Source organism: Danio rerio, chromosome 9, assembly GCF_049306965.1.
Source record: "Danio rerio strain Tuebingen ecotype United States chromosome 9, GRCz12tu, whole genome shotgun sequence".
In the NCBI taxonomy this organism is placed as follows: Eukaryota; Metazoa; Chordata; class Actinopteri; order Cypriniformes; family Danionidae; genus Danio; species Danio rerio.
In genome coordinates this window covers 43,211,808-43,238,119 of record NC_133184.1, presented here as the reverse complement: position 1 = coordinate 43,238,119, position 26,312 = coordinate 43,211,808, and the positions used below count along the sequence as shown (strand labels likewise).

At 35.9% G+C, this 26,312-nt stretch overlaps 1 protein-coding gene across 1 annotated transcript; it reads left to right on the top strand.

Annotated features, from left to right (window-relative positions):
- The first annotated feature begins 991 nt into the window (after positions 1-991).
- mfsd6b (major facilitator superfamily domain containing 6b) lies at positions 992-25,870 on the top strand. The gene is made up of 7 exons (NM_001328216.1): positions 992-1,287; positions 2,893-4,429; positions 12,831-12,928; positions 15,153-15,314; positions 16,794-16,892; positions 19,573-19,835; positions 25,190-25,870. Exons 2-7 carry the CDS (start codon positions 2,895-2,897, stop codon positions 25,454-25,456), a joined length of 2,424 nt encoding a protein of 807 aa, NP_001315145.1. The 5' UTR covers positions 992-1,287; positions 2,893-2,894; the 3' UTR covers positions 25,457-25,870.
- The last annotated feature ends 442 nt before the right edge of the window (positions 25,871-26,312 follow it).

The window sequence follows — 26,312 nt, the reverse complement described above, 5'->3', positions numbered from 1 at the left end:
GTTCACTTTATCAGATGCACCATGAATAATTTTAGTGGAAAAGTTTGTTAAATGCTGCTGTTAATCACTATGTGTTGTATTTATTTCAATGATACATAATCATCAATGTAAAAACCTCATTGTTTTTGAGTCAGCTCACTTTTTTATTTTTGTTTAAGTTTATAATAAGACTTTGTAATATAAATAGTAATATAATGTAATGTAACATAATATAATATAATATAATATAATATAATATAATATAATATAATATAATATAATATAATATAATATAATATAATATAATATAATATAATATAGGCGCAGTGGGTAGCACGTTCGCCTCACAAGAAGGTCGCTAGTTCGAGCCTCGGCTCCTCCGGGTGCTCCGTTTTCCCTCACAAGTGCAAAGACTTGGTCCAAAGACACCCAATAGGTGAATTGGGTAGGCTAAATTGTCCGTATTATGTGTGTGAATGAGAGTGTATGGATGTTTCCCAGTGATGGGTTGCAGCTAAAAGGGCATCCGCTGCGTAAAACATATTCAGGATAATTTGGTAGTTCATTCCGCTGTGGTGACCCCAGATTAATAAAGAGACTAAGCCAAAAAGAAAATGAATGAATGAATAATATTATATAGGACGATGTAAACTCTCTGATTAGTCCATCAGCTTTATTGTGCGCCGGTAGATGTCGCTGTTTTATCACAATCTCTAGCGTTAGTCTAAATAAATTAATGGATTTGCTGAATAATAACAACAACAAATTAGTACTAAGAAGCCCACAAATGGAATAAAATATTAAAATGCATATATAATCCAGCAATAATTAAACTGCTCTACTCAGAAGCTCATATAGTGCCCTATATTATATCATAACGTTGTTTTAAAAGTCAAGATTATCAACATCTGATCTGACTCTTAAACAAGACAGTCTGTACAGGAAAAAAAAAAAAAAAAAAAAAAACAGAATTTCCGCAAGTGACAAATAAAATAGGGTGTCACAGTTTGGTGACATCAGTAGAAATGAAGGCAGTCCCTCGAGCAGCACACACACTCTCAGACACTGCTGCTGCGCACATCGCAGGCAGGTGTGAGACTGACGTCAGGTCGGATGAAATACGGCTGTTCAATAAAGCCGCTTCTTCTCTACGGGAATACTTCGATGTTTTGTGATTATTCACAGAAAGTGAACAGGAACCAGGATGGTGATAAAATGATGGTTGGAAGAGGAGAGCAGTCTGTTGAAGGGATCGTCCTCCTTCAACGCCAGACACTGAAATAACAAAAACTTCCACACAACAACCGGGTAAGTTAAGCCACACCATGCGTCAAAGACCAATAATCAGCAGTTTTTGTGTGCATGTACATTTTCGTGCAATATACAACGTTAATGTATATTTAGGGTGTGTGTTAGTTTCAGCCAGGGACACACCCTTAGAAGTTTATTGTGATATATGTGGTTTTGGATGTTGACTGCACCTACAGCAATCTTCATTCTTCAATACAATCTCCAAAATTGCATTCTTAACTATGTAATTTATACTCGTACAACCTGAAATTCAACATTATTTCTACTTATAATATACTTGATATTATGTTACAGTGACAGAGCTTGGTTATTCACGGGCAGTTACTAAATCAATCTAGTTTGAGGTCAAACTACAATATATGAAAAAAAAAATTCATTTTGGTTTGAAAATGAAAAAAGGAAATTAAAAGAAAAGGAAAGGAAATGTACATTTTGTCTTCTTTTAAAATTAAAAACAGTTTTGTGTCCAATACCAGTATCAAAATAGTTTAATGTAAAAAAAAAAAAAAAAAAACTGAGCGATTATTTAATTTACTTTGTTATGGAATAAAAATGTATAAAAAAGCAACCTGAACATTATTAAAATGACTGAGGTAAGGTTGGTTTTAAATTAAAATTTTCTGACTTTCTCCTTATTAATATCATTTCAGATAACTATTATTTTGGAAATCCTAAATAGTGGAATCATATTAGCAGCAAATGACTATCAAAGTACAACATTGTTCATGATCAAATAAATAGAGCTAAGGATGTTTTCAAGTCATACTTGGGTGATTTCAGACCAACTATTCAATGTACCATGGTAAACAATATAAAGAGCATGTCACAAGTTGTCACTGAATGAATGTGCGGAAATAAAACCAACTTTACCAAAACATTGAAATGAGACTACTTAGAAACTGACAGGTTTCATGAACAAGTAAATAACAAGAATTGTGATTTACAAAACATGACGTGGGCGTCACGATGGCACAGTGGGTAGAACAATTGCCTCATGGCAAGAAAGTTGCTGGTTCGGGCCTCGGCTGGGTCAGTTGGCATTTCTAGGTGGAGTTTGCATGTTCTCCGTGTTTGCATGAGCTTCCTCTGGGTGCTCCGGTTTCCCCCACAAGTCCAAAGTCATGCGCTATAGGTGAATTAGGTAAGCTGAATTGTCCGTAGTGTATGTGTGTATGGGTGTTTCTCAGTGATGGGTTGCAGCTGGAAGGGCATCCACTGCGTAAAACATATGCTGGATAAGACGGCGGTTCATTCATCCGTGGTGACCCCAGATTAATAAAGAGACTAAGCCGAAAAGAAAATGAATAACTGAAAACTTGATGTCAACAAGAAAAGATAAGGCGAAATTTTCCATCTTTCTTTTTTTGTTCTTCGTTAAGACAGTGTTTCCATTCATCTCAATGATCATTAAACAGCTGCCACATAAATTATACGTGAATGTTTTGAAGTCTGTCATTTTTGCTAATGGCTATAAGTTTTTGTCAATGTTTTGTTTTTGAGCCAATATTCATACATACAATGTAATGTAACTGGAGCGAAATGCTACAACATGAAGACGTAATTCAAAATATTCTTCTAAGATGTTTTATGTGTGTCTCACAGAAATGGCGAGCGATCGGATGGCCATCCTTGCGGATGATGAAGAGGACCAGAAGAGGAAATACGTCCTGTCCGAACCATTTAACACTCTGTCCATGGGGCAGGTGGCAAACACTACACCATCAGGTCAAACAGCACCATCTGACACACTCCCCTCTCAATCCTCCCAAAGTATGAACTGCATGGAAAGATGTTGTGCTCGAATAGACAATCGTCTCTTGATTTCCAAGATCTTCTATTTTTTCTTCTACTCTGCATATGGCTCTTTACACCCCTTGCTAGCTGTGTACTACAAGCAGCTGGGAATGACACCTACCCAAAGTGGCCTACTCGTTGGGATCCGTTATTTTATAGAGTTCTGCAGTGCACCATTTTGGGGATTTGTGGCAGACCGCTTTAAGAAAGGCAAAGCAGTTTTGCTGTTTTCTGTGCTCTGCTGGGTGGTCTTTAATTGTGGTATTGGCTTCGTCAAGCCTGCAGCTATGAGCTGTGTTAGTGTAGACCCTACTGTTCAGTCACCAGTCAATTTTACAAACTATACGCATGCTGGTAATCATACCAGACAGCGAAGATACTTGACTGAGGATGCATACGCCAATCCTCCACTTTCTCAGCCCATTTTAGCTGCATACAGACCTCACTCTAGATATATTCGAAGTGCAAATACAAACACCACAAGCGCTCCTTTTAGAAACTCAACAGTGGACATCAGTATGGCATCAAACTTAACAACGATGTCACCCAGTGCCACAAAAGTCCCATTGAAATCTACCTCAACAATGGAAACCCAAGCTATTACTGCCAAAGTCAAACAGTATATCATAATCTTCAATAAGGAGCAAGTAGATACTATATTTCTCCTGATCCTGCTGGTTATTATTATCGGTGAGTTCTTCAGTGCCCCGGCTGTGACCATTGTGGACACGGTCACTCTTCAGTACCTTGGTCAAAACAGAGACCGCTATGGACTCCAGAGGATGTGGGGATCTTTGGGATGGGGTATCGCCATGCTGTCTGTGGGCATTTGGATAGACAATACACACATCACGATCTTCATTCAGGGCTTGGGTTGTGTCCTGCCTGACTACAAGAACTACCAAATTGCGTTTATAGTTTTTGGGGTGCTGATGACCTCGGCGCTGATTGTGGCCACACAGTTCCACTTTGACAACAGGGCTTATCAATCAGATGAAGAAGAGGACAAGAAGGAGGATGTGGAAATACCTCAAGTCATTCAGGAGGTCTCATCTCCAGAATCTAGTTCAGACGATGCACCCGTTTGCCCTGAAACCAACCCGCAACATTTTCCCTTCAAAGATCTCTTCCGGATTATTTGTGGTGTCCGCTATGGTACGGTTCTCTTTGTGGCCTGGTTCATGGGGTTTGGTTACGGGTTTGTGTTCACCTTCCTCTTCTGGCATCTGGAGGATCTGAAGGGCACCACCACTCTTTTTGGTATCTGCTCGGTGCTCAGCCACATTTCCGAGCTCGCCGCCTACTTCATCAGCCACAAACTCATTGAGCTTGTTGGACACATCAGGTGGGAACCATGAAGACCTCAATATATATATATATATATATATATATATATATATATATATATATATATATATATATATTGCATGTTTTTTATACTTAACAGCACTTGTGTTTCAGGTTTATCTAGCACATTTACAATTGAAAAGTGAGAGTCTGGATCATGAATATTAATTTAGTTTGCAAGCACATTTGTTCGCAAGCAAGTACACTGGTATTAGTCAAAGTTACCACTTATTTGTCATTGTACATGGCTGGCCAAGGCTTCTGCACTTAATTAGGGTATTTTCAATGGCAGTAATTTGTAAACCATGTGCCATTTAATTTTAATGAGCGAATACAATTGAGCAGCTTAGTAGACAATAGACTGATTTCACGCACCCGCCATTTTAAACAGCGAAATCGAGGCCTGAGTCGCACATGAATGTTGTGTACCTGGCTGGATATCTTATCAGTGAAGAGAAAGTGACCGAATTTATACTTTCACCGCCTTCTGAGTGACCCGAAGGTGCGTTCTGAATGAATACTGAAAATATAAAGTGATATTAGACCTCATTTTCAGCTAAGTTAAGGGAAAGGGCACTAGTTAGCTAACGTTTTCTTTCCCAATCACACGTTTTAGATGCAATTTATCAAACTCAAGTTAATGAACTAATTTTTTCACTATATTAGACTTGTCACGATACTGAATTTTGATACTGAAATAAAAAAAAAGTCCATTTCCGATAACATTTAAGGCACTGTTGATGGCGTTCTTAAACAGCGCTGATTTGCCATTGTGTTCAACAGAAATGACTGCTTGGTCGTAATCAGTCACCGCACTTCACTGATGTTTACCGAGTGCAATCAAAGACAAGCGATCCGCTTGATGAATCGACTGATCTTCACAGCTTTACAACGCTCCAGTGTCCGTGTTTTTGTGTTTGCAATTGGTGAAGAGCGATGAACTGATGACCTTCATGGCCAATCACATTAATTTCTGTTGAGCACTGGTAAACACAATGGCAAATCAGTGCTGTTTAGGAACTCTTTCAGTGGCGCTTAAATGTTAGCGGGAAATGGACATTTTTAAAACTTCAGTACCGGTACAACACTATTACAGACAACACAAGGGTGTGCTACAAAGGACTGCATTGTTTTATTTCTCACAGGGTTACATTGGCTGAAGCAGGGAAGCGTCCCCACAGTGTTTATCTGGTGCAATAAACTAAAGTCTAGAAGGACACTTAAGCGTATTATTCTTAGAGATTTAGTTTAATGCCTAATATGCTTTTAATTGTTTAAATTAAACTGAACTAATTTATATTAAAGTGATGTTCACACCATTTGTGCATTTTGAGATCACGCAACAGCTAGAGGTTTATAGTCCACAGCATGTTGTTGCAATGTTTACAGTGCTGATCCTATACTTCTGGGTATCTTCCCACCGCAGCCTCGCTTTCGTTCTTTAAAATGGCGGCCACGTGAAATAAGCGTATTGAGAACACTTTAGCTTCTTTGCAAATAAGCACAATGAAAGTGTTCACAAGATTTTTTGTGTTCAGTGGTTTCTATTTTTTAATTATTCCACATATACATGGAGTAGATAGATGTCTTTAACTCGTGTGTCATTTCTAGCCCTATATTATAAGACGAATAGCACCTTTGCAGACTCTTATATTATAGCACTCTTATATTTGCCTGGTTATGGTTGTTTTAAACTGTGCCCAAGAAACTCTTAAAAACTAACAATCATCTTGAGATTGAGGTAACTTTTCGGTTGTAGTTTTATTAGAATATATATTGATTCAGATTCCATAAGTGTTATATAAGTATTATTTATATACTGTTAAAGTATTTAATATACTTTCATTTTTATGTATTTTAATATTAAAGTTTTTCATACTTTATATTTAAATTCTTATTATGTGCATTTATATTAGGGCTGGGCAATTTGGCCTAAAATCAAAATCTCAATTAATTGAGCATTTCTTTCTCGATTATGATTAATAACCGATTATTTTATATTGTTGCTTGCACAACATGCGCACCTCATGCGAAGTCGCACGCCTCCATTGGAAATGACAAACTGACACTCTAAGCTTATAGGCACTGTTTCCAAAGTGCGCACTCAGCAGCCACATTTTAATAAAATTGTTGTGTTTCATACCAAAACTACATACCGAATCATCTTTTTTCTTATCGACATTCACAATGGTGTTCGGTCAAAAAATATCGATACCGATTTTACCTAGCCCTTTGTAAAGGAAATATATATTAGTAACTAAAGGATCTGTAAAAGCACCTAAAAAGTAAATATTAGTACCTAAAGTAGGACTGCAGGATATTGCAAAAATCAGACATTGCAATATTTTGTTTTTCTGCAATTATATATATATATATATATATATATATATATATATATATATATATATATATATATATATATATATAAATTTTTTTTTTTTTTGCTTGTCCTCTCAGTGCACTGTGCAGTTTATATGTCATCTAAAGGCATCTCTGGCGCAGCTTCCAATTATTGTCTAAGGCTATAGAATGAGTCCATTGTCCTACATGACCAGAGATCAGATGTGGCTGCAGAAGTAGAAATCAGCCACAGCCTTTTAACATAGCAGGGTCACCTCACCTGATGCTTTTCAATTAATTGCCCAGCCTATAATTGATATATATGTATATATTAGAGATGCTTCGATCGATCGGCCGAAGATCAGTATCGACCAATAATCACATTTTATGACGCAATGTCACTCATTTTATGGATGTTGCGAACTGACAATTCCCTGAAGTTTGGGGATGCGGGGGCACTTCAGATCACTTTGGAAGGGCACTTTCTATCCAAGACTAAAAAGGGCATGTGCACTGCACGTTGAGCCCTATGTGTGCACGTGCCTGCTTTTGTGGCACTTTTTTCATTTATATTTACAGACCAAATTAAATAAGTTTGACTTTAAGTAATGTATATTGCATGCACTATGGGTGTATTGTGAGGTTCACAAAAGGTAAACAAGACTCATAGACATAAGAGATTAAAGCTGAGCAAATTGTTGTAAGGTCAGAGATAACAATTATTTTCTTTAGAATGGTGGGTTATGTATTTTGGATCTGTGCCCAAGCACCGCCTTCAAGCGCTGGTTACCATATCCTGGTTGCTCAATATTTTATGAGAACACAACCAACCGCATCTGGTCAACGCTGATACAAATATACACACATTTATTCACAGTTCTAGCATATATGAGCTGTTCTTTTTGTGGCATAAAGGTGTATGTAAGCTCACAGAAAGTCCAAAGGTTGTTCAGATGTGTCTCAGTAATTATTGTTGACTTTGGCTAAGCCCTAAATGGGCACTGCCTAGCTTGGGCACACAATGTACAGCCACCCTTTTCTAGGATGTTACCGTGTGTATGTAGGCATAGGTAAACAGACACATGGAAAGGTCTGCTCACATCCTCAATCTGCGTTGTGGTATTTCTCAACTGTGTGGCATTTTCCCAGAGCACCGGCTCTTCACAGTGAACAAGATGAATCAGCTTTTAAAAAAACAAGTTCAAGTTGTGCTGGTGGCTCAGTCTTTGCATTTTTAATGATGAAACTGGTAGCGCTTAGCAGTATCTCTGCCAGACGGTTTGTGAAACCTAAACCAAGACAAGAGACATGACAGTTTCACTGACCACTTCCTAGTTTATAGAGATGCTTTATTAGTGATCTAATACTGTTTGTTTAGTGTCGAAGCTAAATTACTTTTTTTGTCATTTTGATTCAGTGGAGATTAGAGAACTTTGTTGGGCCAAATATTTGGCTATAGTTCACATACTGTACTATGATTCCCTCCTTACCACATTTTGCATTTCATAAGATAATTGTACATGATTGCTGGTAAATATCTTTAAATACAGTCAGGTCCATAAATATTTGGACATCGACACAGTTCAAGAGACTGTCAGTTTTTATTTGAGGGTATTTACATTGTGTAGGACAATTACAACGTTTGCACATCTGCCTCCCACTTGTTAAGGGACCAAAAGTAACTAGAATAATAATCATAAATCAAACTTTCACTTTTTAATACTTAGTTGCAAATCCTTTGCAGTCTATTACAGCCTGAAGTCTGGAACACATCCATGGGTTTCATCCCTGGTGTGATCCCAACTGATCCCAACTGTCTTCAGTTCCTGCTTGTTATTGGGGCATTTTCCCTTCAGTTTTATCTTCAGCAAGTAAATACATGCTCAATTGGATTCAGGTCAAGTTATTGACCTGGCCATTGCATAACATTTCACTTCTTTCCTTTAAAAAACTCGTTGGTTGTTTTTGCAGTATGCTTTGGGTCATTCTCCACCTGCAATGTGAAGCACCATCCAATGAGTTCTGAAGCATTTGACTTAATATGAGAAGAAATATTGCCTGAAACACCTCAGAATTCATCCTGCTGCTTTGTCGGCAGTCACATCATCAATAAATACAAGAGAACCAGATCCATTGACAGCCATACATGCCCACGCCACATCAGTATTACCACCATGCTTCACTGCGTAGGATCATAAGCAGTTACTTTCCTTCTCCATACTCTTCTCTTCCCATCACTCTGGTACAAGTTGTTCTTGGTTTCATCCATCCATAGGATGTTGTTCCAGCACTGCAAAGGCTTTTTTAAAACTCCAATCTGGCCTTCCTGTTTTTCGAGGTTCACCAATGGTTTACATCTTATAGTGAACCCTCTGTATTCACTATGGTGTAGTCTTCTCTTAATTGTTGACTCTGACACACATACACCCGCCTCCTGGAGAGTGTTCTTGATCTGGCCAACTGTTGTGAACTGTTTCTTCACCAGGGAAAGAATTCTTCAGTCGTCTACCACAGTTGTTTCTGTGGTCTTCTGGGTCTTTTGGTGTTGCTGAGTTCACTGTTGCTTTCTTTCTTTTTAAGAATGTTCCAAACAGTTGTTTTGGCCACAACTAATGCTTTTGCTATCTCTAGTGCGTTTGTTTTTGTTTTATCAGCCTAATGATCGCCTGCTTGACTGATAGTGACAGCGCTTTGGATCTCATCTTGAGAGTTGACAGTAACAGATTCCAAATGCACACCTGAACTGAACTCTGGACCTTTTATCTGCTCATTGTAATTGGGATAATGAGGGAATAACACACACCTGGCCATGCAACAGCTTGGAAGCCAATTGTCCAATTACTTTTGGACCCTTAACAAGTAGGAGGCACATTTGCAAACTGTTGTAATTCCTACAGCGTTCACCTGATTTGGATGTAAATACCCTCAAATTAAAGCTGACAGTCTGCAGTTAAAGCACATCTTGTTCATCTTGTTTAATTTAAATCCATTGTGTTTGTGTAAAGAGCAAAAATTGTTAGAATTGTGTCGATGTCCAAATATTTATGGACCTAACTGTATGTGATGAAACTCATAGTGCTGCTCCTCTATGATGTTATATCTCAAAATTGTGATTTTAAAATGTTTATTTTAAAAACATCAAACAAATGTGACTATTAGGGCTGCACAATATTTCGTTTCGGCATTGATATCGCAAGGTATGCAATGTTAAGTTAAGATTATAGTCAATCATATATAATTGTATAATTGAGTATACATGAGATTTATCTTGAGTAGGCCCACACGGAATCTGCACACGCAAATTCTGCAGATTTCCGCAGATTTTTAGCCCATCAGAAATTTTTTATTTACTTGAGTAAATTTGTGTAAATTTATATTTATTCAGTTTTTATATTATTTACAGTAATATTATTTACTAATATAAAAATTTTCATCTGATATATGTACAATGCAGTTTGTACAGTAATATTTTCTGTCTTTTAGAGATATTATATGAGAGACTTGCTTTGTTTACCAAATAAAGTGAATCTAATTGGATTAGCATTTTAAACATTAAATAAAAGTTAAAAATATATCATTTTTATTTCACAAATTAAGATTTTAGTTATGATACTCCCAGAATAGTTCTGCAGAAATCTACAGATTTTTACCAAAATTCCCCGCAGAAATAGCAAAAAACGTCCGCAGATTCAGTCTGGCCCTAGTCATGAGTCATTGCAACGTATAGCCATAACAGAGTGAAACTTTATCATTTGCACGTTTTTTAAATGCTTTTCAAGAGAGTGTTAAGCATTCAAGGCACAATAACGTAAAACATTTGTAACTTTAATGAAGAAATATTTACTGATTTATTAATACAATGAAGACTATACTGTGTTATTTTACATTACCAAATTTCTGTATTTGAATAATTTTATATAATAAAATATATAATGTATTATAAATTTAAATGCCCTAAATGAAAATCAGAACACATCTATACAAAATGATCATCATATAATGATGATGTTCTGTTCATCCATGTGCTATCCTCAGCTTTATCTCTGTAGCCTTTGTTAAGTAGCCTATATTCACTCATGCCTACGAGAGGCATGTAACTTTATCCTGCCATTAGCCCCATCGTGCATTGTCTAGGCTTTCCAGCATTGATCCAGTGAGCTCTCTCCCTTTTGTGGATCAATTCTAAAGCTTACTAAAGGGTGTGGCAGAGCCTACACAGTGTACAGCCAGACACTTTCTGTAGTCACAAAGTCAACATTTGCATGGTTTTCTCCTACAGCTGCTTTTGCATGTAGTTCTATTGAAAAAGCAGTTTCAAATCTGTTGTTTCAAGGTTTTAGTGATTGTTTAAATTCTGTACACAACTGTAGGTTATTCAATCGTAGGTAGATTCTCTCTCACTCGCTCACTTTCCTTCAGCTTAGTCTCTAATGAAATTGAAAATTTGACAGTTGAGGTGACAGTTCTTTAGATCTGATATAATCATTGAATCAGATTAGACCATTAGTATGTCACAAAAAAAAAAATATTTTAAATAATTTTTCTATTTAAAGCTTAACTGTTTTGTAGATGCATTATATACTAAGACAGACTGAAAAATAAGAAATTGCTATTTTCTAGGCCGATGTGGCTATTAATCTCATTCTGGCGTATTAATCATAGAACTTTGTTGCAGCAGACACAGTGATATTAAGCAGTGCCTGAAAATAGTCCTTAACTAGATAACTAGGAAGACAACAGTACTTATTGTTGGTGCGGGAACACATTTCTTTGATTATTACACCGGAATGAGAGTTAGTTCCAAGCCATAAATTTTGTTTTTTCATCTGTCTTAGCCCTTAGCCACGAGCGGTTCGGGTTTGCCCTTTTAGCTGCAATCCATCTCTGGGAAACATCCACATCCACATTACACACTCATACACTACGGAAAATTTAGCCTACCCAATACACCTGTACCCCATTCTTTGGACTGTGGCAGGGAGAACATGCAAACTCCACACAGAAACGCCAACTGACCCAGCCGAGGCTCGAACCAGTGACCTTCTGGCTGTGAGGCGACATCACTACCTACTGCGCCACTGCGTCGCCCCATCTTGTTTTTTAAATAGAGAAAATATTGTACAAGTAACTTCTAAATCTTGGAACTAAAAATTACCAATGAAAAAGTATGAAGCACCAAAAGCGACCGAAAATAAAATGAATTTGAAATTTTATTTTGGTTAAGATAACCATCCGACAGTCTATTTCAGCTAAAGTAGTAGCTTAAAATGTCACTAAAATTCAGTATTAAGATCTCATAATTAAACAGAAGCCTAAATGAGGCCTATAACTGCAAAAAGATCCACTTTTTGAGAAAAAAGAACCACCCCTTTCACCTGGCTGGCTACAGGCCTGCTTAGTTTATGATTTAACTAGAGTCAACCTTTAAATAGAAAAAATTACTGAAACTATTTTTTACTATTAAACCTTTTTTGAGTGTGACGCTAATGTTCTAATCTGATTTAATGATTTATGCTAAGCTAAGCTAAAAGTGCTCCCGCCAGAGCCTAAAATTGAGTAGATTTAAAAATGATGAAACTCAACTCAAGGGACGTTGTAAAATGAGCCTATTTGCAAGAAAAAAGAGTGTTCCTTTAACACAGAAACAATATCATTTTCAATATTTAGCATTTTCGCCATTTGGATTTATCGTGTAAATGAATGGCCAAACATTCTACTGTAAACACCAGTTTAGTGATGCTTTTTTCCGGAAATATAATTCAGATTAAAGCCGCTATTAATAACATTACCAGAGATTGTTCCTGTTCGAGATTGTGTGTTTGCACACTGATGCGGTCTCTCTTTCCGACAGCCTGTCTTCAGCACAGAATGAGTCATTCATTTGGGTGTCAGAATGGAGACTGACATCACCAGCAAATTCAACACCCAGCCTTACTACAATAGGCCTTAGAAAGCAGCGAGTTTAACCACACCCCAGACTAACTTTTCACTGTAACAAAAAGCACTGTTACATTTGTATTGTACAGCATGACGTGACTATGTTTTTGTCTCCTATACAGAGTCCTGTATATCGGACTGGCCTGCAACACTGCACGCTATCTCTACATCTCCTATCTGGAAAACGCATGGATAGTTTTACCCATGGAGGTGCTTCAAGGTGAGAAATAAACTGTGGAAATGGTGGCCATTTCAGACGCCGGGTTCATCTGAGGCCATTACTCAGCTGTTTTTCAGCACATCTGACACCTGATTTCACATAAAACCCCCTGTTGCAATCAGTTGAGAAATAAACAGACAGGTTTAGACCATGGCGTTTGTTTTAAAGCTGAAGGATTTCTGCCGATACTTAGCTATGTGGTAAAAAATGTTAAACATCAGTTCTTAAAAGAGTAAACTCCCCCTTTTCAGTGTAGAACTCTTTATTTTAGGCAGCGGCGAGGGAGAAATGTCAGGACCTTTGAAATAAAGCAGGTTCTTAAAGCCTGTTTAGCTGCTTTAGCCACTATTATCTTACAAATGTGTTGACTGTTGACATTCTGTACCGGATAGCCCTGTTCTCAGCTCACATGGATGTAACAACCGTTTGTTAAACAATATGACATTATATTATCATGGGGTGCTTATTTATAGCACATACACACATTATGAAGAAACCAAAGGATGAGAGAGAACTTAAGAACAATATGAAACAAAGCACTTGTTAATCTAAGTTGACATTAAGCTCAACATTAATTAAAAAAAAAAAAAAAACTTTGAGTATTTAAAAATGATGTATTATGTATAAGTATGTTGTTTAATGTAAGAGTTGAAATATACATATGTACTGTATATTACTTGAACTTTGTTATATGAATAATATTTAATATTGTTTTTATTATTATAGTAAGAGTATTATTATAACCAGAACATGGATTGGATTATATACACATTTAATACAGTAGCATATTTAAATGTGTACATTTTTAATATATAAACAATTAAGAGCAAATTAATACAGTTATGGGAAAAATATTTGATAAATAAATATATTAAAAAAGATTTAAGTGTTTATTTTTATTGTATAATTAATAACATTTCTTGTAAAATAGTTTCTCAGGATTTATAAGGTTTAGATTAGAGATATTCTTTTTTTATTGTGTAACATTTGATGGATAATATGTCTAAAAAAATGGCAGCTTTTTGTTAATTGATGAAAAATATATGCCATAAGTGAAGTTTTTATGGTGCATTTGGAAGAAATGTCATGAATAGTTTCCAGAATACTAACATGACATTTTACTCAAACACATAACTACATATCCTAAATCCAGAAAAAAAGAATAGTCTATAACTGTATATTAAAATATACAATGACGTGGGCCAGACAAAATCTGCGGACATTTTGTGCTATTTCAGAAAATGTATTAATAGCCTTTTATTTAATGTTTACAATACCAAATAAGTGGATCTAATTGGATTTGCAAACAAAACAAGCCCATCTTATAATAGATGTACTTCGAGAAAAAAATATTACTTTACAAACTGTATTGTAAGTAAATAGTATGATTTTTTTTCATATCAGTCAATAATATTACTGAAATTAATTTAAACTGAATAAATATAAATTTACACACATTTAAACAAGTAAATAAATAGACTTAATAGCTCCTTTCACACATACAGACCTTTTCGGAAAATTACCGGCAATTTTTGCGCTGTGACAAGGCAGAAGGAAGATTCCCGGAAACAGCGCATTAATGTCTACAATGCGTGTGATATGATACGTCAACTTTAGTATGTGTGAAAGGGGCTAATAACTTATGAGTTATACCTCTGACTTTTTGTTAAATAAGGGATAATGTACATCCAGCCATTTTTTTTTTTCTGTTTTGTTTTGTTTATTTGCAGAAGAAGCCAGACAAGCTTATCAGTAGCTCTTTTGTCAGGGTTTATCAGGGCTTTATTGTGTAAAAAGAACTGGCTGGATGTACAATATGTACGCTAGTATGCTTATTACATGGCTTCTTGCCACAGAATTAAACTATTAAACACAAAGCAATAACCTGAACTGAATTGTTTACTAGCTCTTTGATTAAACAAAGCAAGCAAAGAGAAATACCAACCCTAAATATACTAACCTTATCATTTCACAATATCCATCACAATACATGTCACATTTAGTTTCTTGTTTTGTTCCTTATAAGCATTTTACAATTACTTTAGAAGCAAATAAAAAATATGTTGCATAAAATCAGCATGAGGCTGTTCCTCTTTACCATTTTTTAATATTTGCAGGGTTTTTTTTATAGCTGTTGCATTGTAATCAGACAGCATGTTTTACATAGAAGCTGTGGCTGGTGTATGTTGATGTTGTTGTGTGTTTCTGCTCATGTGTGGTGCAGGTTTGACACATGCCTCCGTCTGGGCGGCCTGTATCTCGTATTTGAGTGCTGCTGTTCCTCCTGCACTGCGCACCTCTGCCCAGGGAATCCTGCAGGGGCTTCACCTGGGGCTCGGGAGAGGCTGTGGAGCAATGCTGGGAGGAGTGTTTGTCAACTTTTTCGGTATGATATCAGACTCTATGATGTAGCCTAATGACTAATATACTATACTTCGGCATTATGCTTGCTTTTATGCTATAAAATAAAAAGACACAGTTATTAAGAAGCAGAGTCTAGTAGTAAATGGGAATTCTGTTAAATGTTCAAGGGTTAGTTCACCCAAAAATTTAAAATGTTATTTACAAACCGCCGTTTCGTTCCAATCGCCTAAGACCTTTTAACACAAATGAAGGTATTTTAAATGAAATCTGAGAGCACTACCATTGTCAATAGACACAATCTTTTTGGTTCCTTTTCTGGACATAGACATTTCTGGACTGTTGCTGTCTATGGAGGATGAGAGAGCTCCAGGATTTCATCTAAAATATCCTAATTTATGTTCAGAAGACTGTCTTAGGGGATTGAAACGACATGAGGTTGAGTAATTAAAACCAAAAAGCCATAGATTGAGACCATAATAAAATATGAAATCTAATCATTGGTATCTATTTTTATGTCTAACGTTCATTTAGATGCTTGGTGATTTTCAAAAAATCTCATATATTTTATTAAACTATTAGAACTATCATATTTTATCAATAACATGCAGAATATTAAAACTAGGGCTATTTATTTTTAACTTATATTTAATATATACTTAATATTTAATTGTTTTCCATTGGATTGCGAGCCCTGGGGTTATTATGCTAGATTAACATCACAGCAATAGTGTTAGTTGCAGCAGATTGATTTCACAGCACAATGTTAACCTTTGACATCTTTATGGCACTCAAATTCATTTAAAAAAAGGCCACGACTGAACAAGGAGGACGATCTCCAAGTCTCCAAAATTAAACCAAGAATAGTCTTGTGCTATAAACATTGTACTCACCATTCTCATTAAGTAAGATCAATATTAAATATAACAAATGAATAATGATTATAAAAAATAGACTGTTGCATTTTTTGTGTCATCAATAAGCTTGTTTATATAGTTCCTATTGGTGTGTGTGCACCATTGTGTGCAATATTTGTATGCTTATAACCACCTCTGAGCATGGAGAGGGTCGCAAGTCACTGGTGTTGTTATTTGAGGGGTCGCTGGTTAAAAAAGTTAGAGAACCCCTGATATAGATTGTGTCAAAGCCACTTTCAAGGTCTGAACAGGAAAATAGTGACAAGCCATAACGATATTCTATTTAATGGGACATATTCAGCATATCAGACAGATAGCAAAGTAGTGGTAAAGTAGAATGCTGGAGTATATCCAGTTCAAAATTGATTTGTTTCAGTTTAATATGAATATCACTATTGAGGAAAGATCCACAGAAGAACAACTAAGTGAACTTTGGACCCCACTAAATCAATTACAAATATCAAAGAGAACAAGAAAACTTGCAGATAGTGATTTCCGTTGTGAATAGCTTTTGACAGTAATCTGAACAGTATCCGGCTTGTTTCCTCTCAAGCTTCCTTTTTCATCTTGTAAATTTCCTGTTTTAGGTGCTGCAGAAACCTTCAGAGGCCTCGGGATGGCTTCTCTGGTCACGTTACTGATCTTCTCTCTCATACAGTGGCTGTTAGGCCAGAACGAGGAGAAAAGTAAGCTTCTTTCTGCTGTTTTACAACACAAAGGTCATGTTGCTGGATGCCAATATGCTAATAACTCACAGAAATCTGCTTATTGAAATAACCTACTGTCCCAGTTTACTATACAGCACATGCAAAAAAAACAGCAATTCAAGTAAAACATGTTGACAAGAACTTATTTATAATTCAGTTTGTTTCCTGGTAATGACGTCAAAATGTAATGATTTGAATATCTAATTATGAGTATTTATGTCGGTTTCTTGTTAAATACATTCATTAAGAGTATTGCAACATGTCAGTATAAAACTTGTGGCTTATATAACCTATCTGCAGTTTTTCACATACATTTGATTGTACCACTTTTACTCAAACAGTACGAGATGCACTATGAACACATTTTTATAACTGTTTGAGTCGAGCAAACTTTGTACTTCCTTCCATTTAAGATGTACTTCCTTCTCACTTACATGAAAACATCTGCTCTGTCTTAACAATAGATCTACTAAGGGCAGACATTTTGACCATTTTGACATGTTGTCATTTAATAATTATGATCAAATTAAACCCATGTAACTATAACACCCTGATATTTCCTAAATGTGTGTATATTTCATTCTAACATTGTTATTTTATTATAATTAAAAATCAAAAAAGAGTTCTGTCGACATGGTGGCTCAGTGGTTAGCAGTGTCATCTTACAGCAAGAAGGTCACTGGTTTGAGTTCCAGCTGGGCAAGTTGGGATTTCTGTGTGGAGATTGCATGTTCCACCGGGTGCTCCAGTTTACCACACAGTCCAAAGACAGGGTGAGGGTGCCGAAGCCGAAAAGAAAATGAATGAAAGAAATGAATGTTATACAGTGTCATAGTAAATGCTGTTAAGTTGATGTGCATATCACACTTCTGATTGGCTGTGTATCCGATCTAGACTTACAAACATAATTTTCTGATTGCAAAAACAACTTTACTTTAGACATGTCTATAAAAACTAAATTTTTACTGCTCTCCCGCGTACCCAACCAATTGAGTACCCAACCTTCATGGCTAATCTGGTAACTTGTACACAATTAATGGCTTTATTACAAAAACAGACATTCAAAGCTTAATTCTAAAATATCAATAGAAGCTTAAAATTTATTTTATTCATTTATCAGGATCCCCATTAGCCACTACCAAGATAGTAGCTATTCTTCCTAAATTACATTAATACATAACAACAGGACCAATAAAAAACATTAAAATACAAAATTTATACATGACATCCAGATCAACAATCCACTTAATATTGTGCCATTAAATATTTCTTAAACAATTTTTTAAACCTCATTTTAATTGTTACCAAGCATGTAATGTCTGATGGCAATTGATTTCATGTTTTCATTCCTCTATACATTACAGTCCGTTGCTTTGCATTAGTTTTTCAAAATTTCCTTTTGATGCATGTCTGGTGTTAAAATGATGACTAGCATTACTATACAAAAGTTGAAAGTACAATACACTTTTAACTCTTAAAACAGAAATATTTCTTATGAAACACAGCAATTAATAATAATAATAATTTCTTACATTTATATAGCACTTTTCTGGGCACTCAAAGCGCTTTACACATAGGGGGGAATCTTCTCCTAAGAAACTATTACCCTATCCTTCACCAATAGCCAACCTAAGGTTTTATGCAATTTCATAATGTTAACTCTTCTATTACAGTGTAAAATTAGTTGTGCAGCTCTATTCTGGACTAACTGTAACCATATTACTGGACAGTAATCTAGATAAGATGTAAATAAATCATTATTTCTACATCTTATTTGAACAGTCAGAATGACTGCTATGGCCATTCTAGAGACATTTCTGGGGGGGTTTCCCAGTGTTGAATCTGCAGTAAAAACATGTTCTTGTCACAAAACAAAATCTAGCTGTGATGGTTGGATACCCTTATTCAGCTAAATGAAAACAGAGTAATACATTTACACGACCAGAGTTGTGGTGGAAAAAAGTTCTGCATTTGATTGTTTTCAAAACTGCATCCCTATTCGCCTTTGAATCGATTCGGAGTTAAGGCTTAACAGCAAATGGCGCTCTAGGCTAGTTTTTAACTGTGCATTTGGAGAAGTTTGAATTAAAGTAAGTTGCCTTTTAAATGTAAACAAAGCTCCTCTTGTGATCCGCTTATACCTTTCTTAACATTAATAATGATTATTTTAGGTTTAAGTGGTATTTGTAAGGAATTGGATGCAAGCAGTGTATGCCATTTGCTGTTAAAAACTAAGTTGAGGATTGATTTGAAAGAATCACATCGTAATTCATTCATTTTGCTTCAGCCTAGAGCCTTTATTGATCAGGCGTTTCCACAGCAGAATGAACCGCCAACCTATCAAGTATATGTTTTACACAGCGAATACCCTTTCAGCTCCGATCCAGTACTGGAAAACACCCATACACACTCATTCACACGCATACACTATGGGCTATTTAGTTTATTTCATTTACCTGTAGCGCATGTCATTGGACTATGGGGTAAACCGGAGCACTGGGAGAAAACCCACGCAAACATTGGTAGAACATGCAAACTCTGGACCTTCGAACCAGAGACCTTCTTGCAGTGAGGCCCCCTTTAACCTGACATGCATATTGATAATAAGAACATGCATGTAAACACACTCATTGATCTTATCTTTGTGCTCTTACTGAAGAGGGTGCAATGTTGGCTGAGAACATCCCAGTGCCCTCCAGTCCAGTACCCATCGCCACTATTGACTTAGTGCAGAACCAATCCACATCTCAGCCCAACTCTGACTCAAAGTCACGGAAAACCAGACACCAGGAAGAGCAAGAAGATCCCAACAAGCCGGCTTGGGTGGTTTCGGCTTCGCCCTGGGTCACCATCGCTTTTGCCCTCTATCAGATCCGAGATATGGTCGCTCAGACAAAGAACAATGACTGTCAAGGCCAGCAGGTATGGTGGCACACTTTGTGATGTGGGATATAGACGTTAAGTGGAGGTGAAAGTTTCATACATACGTTTCTGTTTAATAATGCTGTTAGTTCTGTGACCTTTTTCCTGTCAATTCTCTTATTTACATCTTACTTAATTTATCATCTTTGTTTTTGGATATGATTATTGTAAAATTAATTTGCTTGTTACGTTGTGACGTATGGATTACTGTTTCCAGGTGCAAACATCTACTGATTTGAACTGAGAAATCTCTGTTTATGACCACCATTTAGTCATTCCACACATAATATTGAATCTTTCACAAAATAGCTATGAACTTCATCAACAAAATTAACCACAAAAAAGGTTTGTTTTTTCCCCAATACTAAGACTAGATGAAGTTAGGATGATATAGATATCATTAGGGTTAGTGCTGGGCAATGATCAAGATTGATTGCATTCCAAAAAAAAAAGTTTGCGGACGGTATATATTTATTATGCATATACACTCACCGGCCACTTTATTAGGCACTAATAAATATTCCACTGAGATGATTTTGGTCCATATTGACATGATCGCATCATGCAGTTGCTGCAGATTTGTCGACTGCACATCCATGATGTGAATCTCTCATTCCACCACATTCCAAATGTGCTCTATTGGATTGAGATTGGTGACTGTGGAGACCACTGAGCACAGTGTACTCATTGTCATGTTTAAAAAGCCAGTCTGAGATGATTCACGCTTTATTACATGGCGCGTTATCCTGCTGGATGTAGTCATCAGAAGATGGGTACACTGTGGTCATAAAGGGATGGACATGGTCAGCAACAATACTCAGATGACACATTGCTTATTTGGAAGTAATGGGCCCAAAGTGTGCCAAGAAAATATCCCCCACACCATTACACCACCACCACCAGCCTGAAATGTTGATACAAGGCAGGATGGATCCATGCTTTATGTTGTTGATGCCAAATTCTGACTCTACAATCCGAGTGTTGCAGCAGAAATCAAGACTCATCAGACCAGGCAACTTTTTTCCAATCTTCTATTGTCCAATTTTAATGAGCCTGTGTGAATTGTAGCCTCAGTTTTCTGTTCAGGAGTTGCAGCCGGTGTGGTCTTTTGCTGCTGTTGCCCATCTGCCTCGAGGTTGAATGTGTTGTGTGTTCAGAAATGCTCTTCTGCATACCTCGGCTGTAAAGAGTAGTTATTTGAGTTACTGTTGCCTTTCTATCAGCTGGAACCAGTCTGGCCATTCTTCTCTGGCCTTTGGCAGCAAGGCATTTGAGCCCACAGAACTACCGCTCACTGGATATATTGTCTTTTTTGGACCATTCTCTGTAAACCCTAGAGATGGTTGTGCGTGAAAATTCCAGTAGATCAGCAGTTTCTAAAATACTCGGACCAGCCCATCTGGCACTAACAACCATGCCATGTTCAAAATCACTTAAATTACCTTTCTTCCCCATTCTGATGCTCGGTTTAAACTGCAGTAGATCGTCTTGACCACGTCTACATGCTTAAATGTATTGAGTTGCTGCCATGTGATTGGCTGATTAGAAATTTGCATTAAAGAGCAGTTGGACAGTACCTTATAAAGTGGCCGGTGAGTGTAAATGCATGCATGCATGCATACATATATTTAAGAGTTTATTTATATTTAACTATATAATATAGCTTTATATAATACCCATTTTATATTAACTTAAATATAAATAAAATCTTTGTATAGTTTTTATAAGTATTTATAAGTACACATAATGGTACCAACTTTTACAATAACAAATAATGAACAATACATTCATTACAGTATTTGATCATGTTAGTTTGTTAATGAAAATACGTTGTTCGTTGTTAGATCATGTTAACATCTCAACAAGCATTATTAACATCCATGAATTTAGATGTTAATAATTCATTAGGAAATGTTGAGCTATGGTTAGTAAATACTGTTCAAAAACCTATTGTTCATAATTAGTTGTTAATCTTAACAAATATATTAACAAATCAAACCTTATTGTAAAGTGTGACCCACATAATAAATATATATATATATATATATATATATATATATATATATATATATAAATAAATAAATATATATATATATATATATATATATATATATATATATATATATATATATATATATATATATATATATATATAATGAAAAACAAACTTTTATTTTGGATGTAAATAATTGTGATTAATAATTCCTCAGCAATACATGAGATGCTACAAGTGACTACATGAGCATCATTCAATATCATTGAAAAAAAAAAACATTCCAGATATCAAATATTTGACTTGTCATCTGATTGAGTGCTTGGTCCCGGAAACTGTAACTCGTGATGTCAGACTTAACAAGCGGATAATGAAAAACATTAATGCCAAATCATATTTTCTGTCTTTTAACTGAATAATCATCTCTGTCTCTGTCCCTGTTTCATTCATGCTGTCCTTCTCTCAGGGGAAAGGTGAGGAATAAACATCTGTCTTTGACTTTTATGCACAAAAGCGCATGCTGTCTTGTCAGTCTCACACTGCATTTCCTTTTTTATCTTCTGTGTATTCTTGGAAAATATACACAAGTCTCACGAACACCACTTTGCTATTCACTAACCAAAGAAAAACACTTTTCTGTTGTCTATTTTATTTGTCTTTAGTTAAACACATTTCTTAAAATTTCTGATGTCACGGCTTTAATTACATGCTCTTTATGTGTGTTTATATTTGTGATCAAATGCTAATTGTCAGTAAATGCTGTTTGTTTGTTATGTGGACACCCTGCTTTTTATGCATTGGCCCCATGAAGGTAACAAATGATCAAGATATTTGTCATCTATCTGTCCTAACAACAACTAAACTGTTATACATGTTTGTACAACAAAATACACAATACATTATAATAAAATGACCCTTGAATATTTTCAAAAATACAGCTTTAGTAAAAATAGAGCACTTATGAACATATGTCAACGTTTACATCAGCCCCAGAAATATTCAAGTTACTCTTGACCGCACACCGAGAGAAGCCAAAAGTAAAGGCTGATTTATACTTCTGCATCAAGCGTACACGTATGCTACGGCGCAGCCTACACGCGGACAGCGTGGCTGTCGGCGACGTTGACGCGCACTTCTCAAAAAAAATTTAACTACAAGTCGCATCGACGCATAGCACAAACACTGTGATTGGTCGGCTTGGTAGCACTGACGAGTGTGGGCGGAGTTGAGAGCAGCACGAGCCAGGGGCTGCAAATGGCCTGGCAGTGTAAGACTCCTAATCAAGTCCTAAGTCATATTTCAGTTCCAAAATTTTACAGATTTTTTTTTACATTTTGATTGAAAAAATACGTTACAAATATTAAATAATAATGTGACACATGGGGCTGCACGGTGGCACAGTGGGTAGCATGTTTGCCTCACAGCAAGAAGGTCGCTGGTTCGAGCCTCGACTGGGTCATTTGGCATTTCTGTGTGTAGTTTGTATGTTCTCCCTGTGTTCGCGTGGGTTTCCTCCTGGTGCTGCGGTTTTCCCCACAGTCCAAAGACATGTGCTACACTTTAAAAGCCATTAGTCAACTTAATCAAATGAAATGAGTGTAGTGAACTTAAAATGTACTGAAAGTTAATTCTACTCATTTGAAAAGAGTTTTGAACTCCAGTGTTGAAGGTGTTCATTAAATACCTCAAAACTTCAACGTAAATGAAGTAAGTTCACAGTACTCATAGGTTAGTGTTTTAACTCAAATAATTTGTCGCAATTGGTTTCCTCAAATGTTTTGAGTTGCCTTAACTTATTAGCTTTTACAGTGCTCAGTTGGTTTGAGTTCTCTTCATTTATAGGGTTTTACTGTGCTCAAATTGCTTTGTTTACTCAAATGGAGTAAGTTCACACACAGTACTGATTAGGATTAGTTTTTGAACTTAAATGTTTTTTTGCAAACAGTTTTCTCAAACGGTTTGAGTTACCTTAACTTTTTGGGTTTGACAGTGTATAGGTGAAGTTAATAAGCTCAACTGTCTGTAGTTTATGTGTGTGTGAATGAATGTGTATGAGTGTTTCCAGGGATGGGTTGCAGCTGGAAGGGCATGCGCTGCATAAAATATATGCTGTATAAGTTGGCGGTTCATTGTGCTGTAGCGACCCCTGATTAATGAAGGGACTAAGCCGAAAAGAAAATGTATGATTGAATGTGACACATGAAAAACACATAATAAATAGTAAATACTATATTGCTGTTGAACCACACTATAGTAAAGTACTTGAGTTAGCCTGTTGTGGTAATTCTATAGCAGATCTATAACAGTAGCAATATAAACAATCTGCCCAATAACATAGTTAACAAATGTAGGGTTTATTTTAGTGTAATATACTGTACTATATGTATGGTTCAAAAACACTATAATATTTAATAAAAAGTAGTTTATTATCTTGATAAGAACTGTTTATTTACACTGCCTTTACTAAAACAGGAATTACAGTATTATTATATGAATAAAGGGACTAAGCTGAAAGAAAATTAATGAATGTTAATATAATAAGCAATGTAAAGCAGGTATAATAGCAATGATTATATTATTATTATTATTTTAATGCTTCACCTTTGTTGACAGCAGATTTGGAAAGATCAGCTGCTCACGTTAAATTATCACAGTGCATAACATATTTATATCACCAATTTAGTCTCTGTGATTTTAGTAATACCCTAACCCAGGGGTGTAAATCTTAATTTCTGGAGGGCTGCAGCACAGCAGAGTTTAGTTTCAGCCCTGCTTCAACACACCAATCTGTAGATATCAAACAAACCAGGAGCACACAATTAGTTTGATCAGGTGTTTAATTAGGGTTGGAACTAAACTGTGCAGAGCAGTGGCCCTCTAGCCTAAAAATTTGCCTGAAACCATACTACATTCTCAGTCATTAGAATAAAAAAATTACCTTGCCACTGATAATGAACATTTCATAAACTCCCCCAACACATATTGTAACTCTCATTTTACTTTTGGATGGCAAATGTAACATATATATATATATATATATATATATATATATATATATATATATATATATATATATATATATATATATATATATATATATATATATATTAATAAATAAGTTAATAAATAAATACTGTAAAAGCTAATTTAAGCTAATTTCTAAGTTTAGGTAACTCAAAACGTTTGAGGAAACCAATTGCGACACATTATTTGAGTTAAAACACTAACCTATGAGTACTGTGAAATAAATAAATATAAATATATATTTATTTATTTATTCACCCTCACCTTTTTGATAAATTCAAACACATTTATCCTAAAGCAGTGACTTACATTAACGTCTTTCCGATGTTTGTTCTAGGAGAGAAGTGAGCAGCAGACCTCAGCGGCGCCACCTGGTGATGAATCCACATCATCGCAACCAAACGCCTCATCCAGTCCTGTAGAATATGCCTTCCAAGGCCCTGCCTCCAGTGCATTCGTCCCTCAAAACACACACCCTGTCCGTCCAGTGGCGGAACCGCCTTCATCTACAGAGGCTAAAGAACCAGTCGAAAACTCCACTCCATTACCGGGACACTCCAAACCGCTGCCTGCAATAACGCAAACACAGCCAACAACACACTGAACTTCACTACCGAATAGCCTTAGGATTTAAGCACTTACCGTGGTGTGGGGTGTAAAAGGTGACAGCTGACTTTGGACCAAAAAAATGTTCTGTTGACTGACGGGGTGTTTTTGTGTTAGCGAGGGTTTGTTTGCTGAGTCAGTTTGCTTTGCACTGCCACGGTTGACGTCTTGTCTTTGCCACATAAAGGGCCTGCTTGAAGGTCGATGCCTATAATGAGATCTGCACATGACTGAGCATTTCATGATTGTAATGCAGTGTTGAGGTGATTCGGCATAATATTCATGGAAGCTGATGTTGCATAGTTGCTTTGCACTCTGTATAAAATGTTCTTTCGCTCATTGTGCTTCCATGTAACTTGACCAAAGGTAAAAATAGAAACCTACTCTGTGTAAAAATAAAATGTTAAAGTCATTATGTTCTGTATTTTATATATATATATATATATATATATAGATATAGATATAGATAGATAGATAGATAGATAGATAGATAGATAGATAGATAGATAGATAGATAGATAGATAGATAGATAGATAGATAGATAGATAGATAGATAGATAGATAGATAGATAAATAGAAATGTTATATATAGAGATATAGATATATAGATAACATAAACACAGTACTGTACAAAAGTCTTTGGCCATCATTAGAGTTGTCATTTTAGTATAATTTCATTAATTTATAATATAATAATCTCGCTCATCACATGAAAAGAAATATTTAGAATTATTACGATTATTAAATGGGATATCTCCTTGACCCCTTCTCATTTTCGATGTACAGAGTACAACACATCCAAACAAGCATACATCTAAACAAAACGTATATACAGGCAGCATACTTCACCAGG